At 41.6% G+C, this 8,878-nt stretch overlaps 1 protein-coding gene across 1 annotated transcript in view; it reads right to left on the bottom strand.

Moving 5' to 3' along the window:
- Positions 1-2,246: 2,246 nt before the first annotated feature.
- LOC101845499 (keratin, type I cytoskeletal 9) overlaps positions 2,247-8,878 on the bottom strand; it is a 26,053-nt gene continuing 19,421 nt past the window's right edge. Inside the window, exons 5-8 of the mRNA XM_005109059.3 lie at positions 8,143-8,270; positions 6,591-6,744; positions 4,078-4,103; positions 2,247-2,761 (exon numbers count right to left, since the gene is read on the bottom strand). Of these exons, the coding sequence (XP_005109116.1) occupies positions 2,679-2,761; positions 4,078-4,103; positions 6,591-6,744; positions 8,143-8,270 (391 nt within the window). The 3' untranslated portion in view covers positions 2,247-2,678. The remainder of the gene's footprint in view (positions 2,762-4,077; positions 4,104-6,590; positions 6,745-8,142; positions 8,271-8,878) is intronic.

Raw genomic sequence — 8,878 nt, 5'->3', positions numbered from 1 at the left:
AGAGAAGGAGACACACACACACAATCAGTGTTGTCCAATAAAAGCACACAATTTTTTCTGTCCGTCAGCATGATGTATCTGTGAATATCAGAACTTTAATTGGTGTCATCTAGATTTGTGTGGAGCAAACAGAATCCTTCAGCTCTTCTTCAGCCAGTTGTTGATGTTGTCATGGATGGAAAATGGAAAAAAAAAAGTTTTCCAGCTCGCAAAGGACTTTGCCGAACTCGTCTAAAAAAGCGCAGACAGTATTATTAGTTGTTCTTTACGGCACTGCGGAACACTTGCAATCATCAAATACAGTGTTAATCACACACATCTGTGGATAGACGTGTGTTATGGTTATCATCAATAATCACACACATCTGTGGATAGACATGTGTTATCATCAATAATCACACACATCTGTAGATAGATATGTGCTATCATCAAACAGAGATAATCACACACATCTGTTGATAGACACAAGTGCAATCATTAAGCAGAAAAATAATCACACGCATCTGTGGACAGACACAAGCGCAATAATTAAACAGAAAAATAATCACACGCATCTGGGAATAGATATGTGCTATCATCAAACAGAGATAATCACACACATCTGTTGATAGACACAAGTGCAATCATTAAGCAGAAAAATAATCACACGCATCTGTGGACAGACACAAGCGCAATAATTAAACAGAAAAATAATCACACGCATCTGGGAATAGATATGTGCTATCATCAAACAGAGATAATCACACACATCTGTTGATAGACATGTGCTATCATCAGAGATAATCACACACATCTGTTGATAGACACATGTGTAATCATTAAGCAGAAAAATAATCACATGCATCTGTGGATAGACAGACACATGTACAATCATTAAGCAGAAAAATAATCTGTGGATAGACACAAGTGCTATCATCGAACAGAAACATCTCACACGTCAGCGGATAGTCACCTGTGCTATAAATAAACAAGGAGATGATCACCCTCCACACACACACACACATATGTACACACACACACACACACTCACACATGGACACACAGATAACAAAAATATGTACACACACACACACTCACACATGGACACACAGATAACAAAAATGAGCAAGTCCTCACTGGAACTTGAACAAACATGTCGGGTTGTCGGTCAGTCTGTATTGACACTGAGCTCACACATACACACGGACACCAACAACAACGGTAACCCATTAACCAAAAGTAGCTGGAGCAGACCACACTAGACACACACACAGCCCGCAACAGGTGAGATGAGTCATCCCCCCCCCTGACTCAACCCAGCCCCCCCCCCCCCCCCCCCCCCCCATCTCACCACAGACATACAAGAACAAAAAACACCAACACCCATCAGTAGCAAGACGTAAAAATAAAATTTTCCTCAAGAGATAGGTGTTTTTACATCTCCATCCACACAATTTCAATCATTTAGGAGGAGGCGGGCTTCAATCCTGAGGGTCAGAACTTTTTAAAATAAGAGTTTTATGGCACTTGCAACACAATAAGGTCATATAAGTGCCAAAGATTAGGTGTTACAAGAGAGTAACAAACATAAAAAAAGAAGGAGAGATCAGGACAATAGATGTTTGATAGGAAAGAGGGAGCAAATCACAACAGAGCACCTGTCAACCACCCACTGTCAGGACTTAACCAGGCTGAGAGAGATACAACATCCCAACAGAAAGACAGAGAAACTCAACTCAATAAAAATTCTCGGGTCTCCCGTGTGTGACAGAGAAGCTGCAAAGCACCAAACACACACACACACATCCCAGACAATGGTCATCCCACCCTCTCACAGAAAATGAAGACGACACCGAAAACACCGGCTAGAGGTAGAGGGAGAAGATTGTTGACGAAACAATTCAAAGGTAGTGACGACACACTGGGAGTTTTAGTTTTAGTTGACGTTTACGTCGCTCGCAACTGCATAAAGGTCATATGAGCGCCAAAAGATTAGAGGTGTTACAAAAGAGGTTTTTTAAAGTTTTAGTAGAGGTTTTTTAGTTTTAGAAGAGGTCTTACGGCGCTCACAACTGCATAAGGTCATATGAGCACCAGAAGATTAGAGGTGATACAAGAGAGTAACAAACACAAAAAAGAAAGGAGGGGAGATAAGGACGATAGATGTTTGACAGCAAACAGGGGCAAACCACACCAGAGTACCCGACAACCACCCACACTGGGAGTGTCCCACACTCGGAGAGAAGATACGACACTTCCAACAAATCTTTGAGTGGCCGACGTAGAGTTTTTATTCTGTACAGGACAAAGCTGGGAGTCTAACCACCTACAGAACAATCAATAAAACTCTCATTTCAACAGAACGGAATGAACGAAAAGGTTAAAATCATAAAACAGGCCACGATCAAAATCAAATAAAACACGTTTCTCAACTTGGAAAGTAAAAACCACACAACCTGTGCTGTACAAGGATTAAAACTTCCGTAGAAATTCTCCTCTTCATCATTATTTAACAATCAAAAATTAAAAAATATCCACCATTTCTGAACAATACCATTGTGATATCAAATACATCATGTACTCATATAAAAACTCAATTGGATTGAAAATACTGATGAAGAACACAGTAAAACAAGTAGGTGGGTCAGAACACGTCTAGTCCCGGGTAAATTCCAGCTGTGTAAAGCTCATGAAAATGTTCAGAATCTGGGTCGCTTCGAGCGCGTTGGTCCATGGAAACCAGAAGGGGCGCCATAAAACTCCTCATTTGGTCGCTTGAAACCTTTGGAAAATAATGTGCTTATTGAAACATATGAAAAATAACATGCTAATTGTAAACCTTTAGAAAATAACATGCTTAGTGTAAACAGTTGGTGCTCATTAAAAAAACGTTGGAAAATAACGTGCTTACCAGAAAAAACTTTGGAAAATAACGTGCTTACCAGAAAAAACTTTGGAAAATAACGTGCTTATTGAAACATTTGGAAAATAACATGCTTATAAATTGAATTGAAACCTTTTGGAAAAATAACATGCTTGTTGAAAACCTTAGGGAAATAACGTGCTTATTAAAAACTTAGAAAAATATTTTTATACTGAAATCTTTCATTAGTAGATTGTATTTAGTATGAGTAAGAGCTTTACGGTACTAGCAACACAAGTAGGTCAAATAAGTGCAGAAGAGTAGAGGTGTTACGACGAGAGAGTAACGTAACATACAAAGAAAAAGAGGAGGAGGAGACACAAGGATAGATGGTTTAAATTTGAGTAAGAGTTTCACGGCACTTGCAACACAATAAGGTCATATAAGTGCCTAAGAACAGATCATGAGTTACAAGAGAGTAACATGCACAAAAAAGGAGGTGGAGATCAGGACGACAGATGTTTGATAGGAAAGAAGGAGCAAACCACACCAGAGCACCCGCCAACCGCCCACGGATAGATGTGAGAGATGTTTGAAAGGAAAGAAGGAGCAAACCACACTAGAGCACCTGCCAACCACCCACCCATACAGAAACCTTTGGAAAACAGAGTGCTTATTATCACAGTGAGTTAATCCAAGACTAACACATGAAATGAACTCAGTTAAGGTCAAAAAAAGAAAAAAAAAAAAGAAAAAAAAAAGCACGATGGCAAGATCAAACTCGCGCAGTGCTGGAAAAAACAAAACAAAACATCAACAGTGCAGGGACAGTCACCGAGCAGCACATGCCACAAACACCCTTCAACCACCCACTTACCAAACTGGAAATTATTCAAAATAACAAAACTACCACCTGAGTAGACAGGTATCTATCTATCTATCTCTCTCTGAAAAGATAAATATGTCTTAGTGTTAGTTTTAGCAGAGGTCTTACGGCGCTCGCAACTGCATAAGTTCACATGAGCGCCGGAAGATTAAGTGTTACAAGAGAGTAACAAACATAAAAAAGAAGAAGGGGAGAAAAGAATGGTAGATGTTTGATAGGAAAGAAGGAGCAAACCACACCAGAGCACCCGCCAACCACACACATTAATATGTCTATATCTGTAACTGCTATCTGACTATCACCGGCAACTGACTGCCCTCTACCATTATTTCCGACTCATCATTATTACCTGATCCAGAAAAATCAGCCCGTCCTCTGAAACAGAACCAGAAGTAGGTCACAGGCTGGGCAGTCACACAAAGGGATAAAACCACACAGAATTCTAACCAATAAATCATTACAATGCATAGCTGCCAACTTTTCAAAACTTAAAATCAGACTCTCTCCTTCATTAATTCCCACGAGGACCAGAGTACCAAAGTACTTGAGGGCTCATCAGCGATTTAAAATAGTGGAACGTTTTTTTCCCCGAAACAAACTCTCGCTGCGTTATTAGAAAACCCCCCCCGAGAAATTGTATTTTTCAATGCGAAATCGTACCATCGTACCGAGGATGTCGGAATGAGAATCGTACTAAATGCAATTTTATTGTACTGGTTGGCAGCTATGACAATGTACCAACAAATACTCTCACTCTTAACGAATAAATCTGCCAGTAAACATTTTAACTCTAACCAATAAATAATTAAAATCTACCTATAAATACTTTCGATTCAATCAAATAAATCATTAAACTCTACCAATAAACATTTTATCTCATCAAAACAAAATATATTATTACAATGAACCAATAAATATTTCAACTCTAATAAATAAATAATTACAATGTACCAATAATCATTTTTACTTTAAAGAATACATCAAAGCAAACTACAGCACTTACACAACTTATTTGTGTTGCAAATGCTGCAAAACACTTACGTAACCACAAAAAACCCCAACAACAACAAAAAAATTCCATCAGAATCTATTACCAACAAAGAAATAGTTATAGATCTAAGGACTTGAAGCTTCTACGAATGAATCACCAAAATCAACTAAAGTGACAAAAAATTATCAACATGATCCTCGTCGTACTCCTGATCTCCTCACTTCACCAACGTGGGAATGGGTAGCCGGCCATAGACGACGGTGAAAGACCTTGTCAGTTTATTGGGTTTATAAAGCATGTGTTATCCGAAGCTTGCAATGAATGCTTCTTGGGAAGCTGAGAATGTTTCTGATTAGTATAGTATGGGGTTTTACGGCGCTCGCAACTGCATAAAGTCATACAAGTGCGCGAAACACAAGTTAGTTTTATTCGCAGTTCACTGTATGGCTGGGTACAGGTCATTTGATCTTAAAACGTTAAAATGTTTAATATTTGGTGCAAATATATGTTTTCTATCTAAAACAACTTTCATAAAATTTTTTACTAATTAAATTTTGTTCTACAATTTCCCATAAAGGCCAATGGCCTTCATAAATCCAAAATTCTGTTTGGAAAAACGACGGAAAAAATGTCTTGCAATTTTTTGCATTTAAAGCACAGTCGAACCTGTGTAAGACGGCCACCCATTGTCAAGGAGAAAAGTGGCCGTATAAGACAGGTGGCTGTCTTAGGCAGGACTGATCAAGATGAAGAAAACAAACCATTCCTTTCTCAGAAAACAAACCCTCCTTTTCTGAGGTCCCAAACCAAAGGTAGTTGCATTGTTGTTGTTGTTTTCGCTGGGTTTTCTTTTCTTTTGTTGCAGCTTTTGTGCACGGGTGACAATAAAACGAAATGTGTCAGACAAGGAGGACCAAGTGCTATGGTAAAACAAACACCCGTACTACCACTAGGAGAACGAGCGACGCTTCTGTCACAAGTTCATGCTGACGTCCATTGTTACTTTGTTACAGACTGGGTAAACAGTGACCACTCATCTCACTTGCGATTTGTGTATGGGTTCTGGGCGGGGCTTATGGGTTATGAACGATCACATGCTTCCCTCCCCAGCAGCTGAAAATTAATTTTGTTACCTATTGGTCAACAGTGGGAGGGGCCTACGCAACATGATCAGTTGGAGGGACAGGTTCTTGGATTATGACGGCTCGTCCGCAACGCTAGGGGCCAGTGCTTGATTTATGACGAAGCGTAATGGAGTCACTAGGGTGGCCGTCTAAGACAGGTGTTATTGTTAAGTGTGATAGGGGTTGTGTGTTGAAATAGGGTGGCCGTGGCCGCGTTGGAAAGGTGCCCGTTTTACACAGTTAAATTATATAGAAAAAACGCAAGGGGGGAAATGGAAAGTGTCCGTTTGTACAGGTGGCTGTCTTATAGAGGTGGCCGTCAGGGCAGGTTCGACTATACTTCATTCGGATCTCTCCGAAGTCTAGACATTCGGTTAAAACGTGTCTAATGGTAAAATCTGTGTCACATCCGACACAGAACGGCTTCTCATCTCCCTGAAGGAGGTATTTGTGTGTTAGGGCCGTGTGTCCGATGAGTAATCGAGTAAAAATGACTTTGTCTCTTCAGGAGACGTCCGAAGGATTTCGTGGTCCCAGTTTGGGTTTAATATTGTTGAGTTTATTTCCCGTCCGTTTTTTCCAGTGGCTCTCCCACAGGCTGGAAATGCTTCTGAGATTTCTGGAGTCTGCTGGGGCATTAACAGATTGCAAAAGCACAGAGCATGCCGTAGAGCAGGGATATGTGCTATATAAATGTAATCTATTATTATCATTATTATCCTAATTATTATTATCATCATTACTCACCGCCCTCGGCCACGACCCCCGCGACCTCTGCCTCCCTCAGCGCCATCTTGCCACGAACCTCCCTCTCCTCCTCCTCCCCCTCCTCGACCTCCTCTTCCTCCCCTCCCTCCGAAGCCGAAGGAATAGCCTCGTCCTCCCCCTCCTCTCAGGCCACCTGAAAACAGAAACATGATCAACTGAAAAGTTTTCGTCTTTGTAAGAATTTTACGGCACACACAAAACAATTAGGTTGCATAAGTGCCGAAGTTTAGAGGTGTTACTAGAGAGTATAACACAACGAAAAGAAGGAAAAGAGATAAGCACGGCAGATGTTAGGAAAAAAAAAAAGCAAACCACATCAGAGCTCCCGCCAACCACCCCCACACAAGTGATGCAGATTAGAGGTGTTTAAAGAAAAATACAAAGAAAAGAAGGAGACATAAAGACAACAGAAGTTCGATCATTGATAGGACACAAGGAGCAAACTATAGCAGAACACTAGTCAACCACCCAACCCATGTGGTTCTCGGGGCCCTGTCCAAGAGACAGGGGAGCAAAGAATAGGATCACTGTATCCGTACCGCGCATGTCGTAGAAGGTGACTAAGGTCGGTTGGGCAAGGGGTTAGCCACCCTTTCCCGTAAAACAAAAAGCAGCTACAAAAACAACACAACGACTTCCAGTTCTGGAAGATGGAGGACCTTCATCACAGAGGAGAGAATATGGAGTGTATAAGCCGAAATTGAAAAAGCGGGGACATCATGGAAACAGATAGAAAAGGATGCCCAGGACAGGCTTCGCTGGAGTAATGTTGTTGATGGCCTGTGCTCCACTGGGAGTTAAAAAGGGCAAGAGAGAGAAAGAGAGTCAACCACCTCTATGAATTTGAAATAAAATTCTTGCTTTTCATTTAATGCAGGGACCAGCAACAAGGCTGATGTTGTGACCTCAACCTCTGCGACTTTGAACACCATAAGGACCCACTGACCTCTTTGACCACTATAATGACCCACTGACCTCTACGATAACCACCCGACCTTTGTGACATCGATATGACCCACAAATCTCTGTATGACCCCTACACTGACCTCTGTGTGACCCCTACACTGACTTCTGTGTGACCCCTACACTGACCTCTGTGTGACCCCTACAATGACCCACAGACCTGTGACCTCTACAATGATCCACTGACCTCTGTGACCCTTATAATGATCCACTGACCTCTGTGACCCTTATAATGATCCACTGACCTCTGTGACCCTTATAATGACCTACTGACCTCTGTATGACCTGAACAATGACCCACTGACCTCTATGTGACTCCCGCCCACCTACCTCTGTGTGACCTCTACAATGACTCACTGACCTCTGTATGATCTATACAATGACCCACTGACTTCTGTGACTTCCACAATGACCCACTGACCCCTGCATGACCCCTACAATGACCCACTGACCTCTGTGACCCATATAATGACAAATTGACCTCTGTGGCCTCTACAACGACCCACCGACCTGTGACCTATACAATGACCCACTGACCCCTCTGTGACCCCTTTAATGACCCACTGACCTCTGTGAGCGTCGTTGATGTCCATCTTCCTCAGCTGCAGCTTGTGCCTGGTGCCGTTGAGGTGAGCGGTCAGGTGTTCCTGGGCTGTGACCGTCACGCAGCAGATCTTACACTCAAATACCTCGGGCCTGGGAGGGGGGGTAGGAGAACACAGGAGAACAGGGTGTTTAGTTTAGTTTTAGTAAGAGTTTTACTGCACTTGCAACACAAGTGGGTGGTTGGCGGGTGCTCTGGTGTGGTTTGCTCCTTCTTTCCTATCAAACATCTTTCATCCTGATCTCTGCTTCTTTTTTTATGTTTGTTACTCTCTTGTAACACCTCTATTCTTCGGCACTTATATGACCTTATTGTGTTGCAAGTGCCGTTAAACGCTTACTAAAAAAATAAAAATTTGCAACACAATAAGGTCATATAGGTGCCGAAGATTAGAGGTGTTGCAAGAGTTAAAGAGTAACAAACACAAAAAAGAAGGAGGAGAGATAAGGAAGATAGATGTTTGATAGGAAAGAAGAAGCAAACCACACCAGAGCACCCGCACACCACCCACGGGCGGCAGGAGAATACACAGGGATGCCAATTGATTTTCGAAAAAAAAAGAAAAAAAAACCTGAAAATGAGCGGAGCATCACATCTCACCTAAACTGAACCTTGTAAAGCTTTCAAATGAGCAAACAAAAACATATTCTCTCTTACAAAAGCCGACGATGAAAAATTCCAACGGACGAAAAAACCCGGA

The sequence above is a fragment of the Aplysia californica genome, unplaced genomic scaffold (genome assembly GCF_000002075.1).
Source record: "Aplysia californica isolate F4 #8 unplaced genomic scaffold, AplCal3.0 scaffold00747, whole genome shotgun sequence".
NCBI lineage: Eukaryota > Metazoa > Mollusca > Gastropoda > Aplysiida > Aplysiidae > Aplysia > Aplysia californica.
Note: the sequence above shows the minus strand (reverse complement) of the source record. Positions and strands in the feature narration are given on the sequence as shown.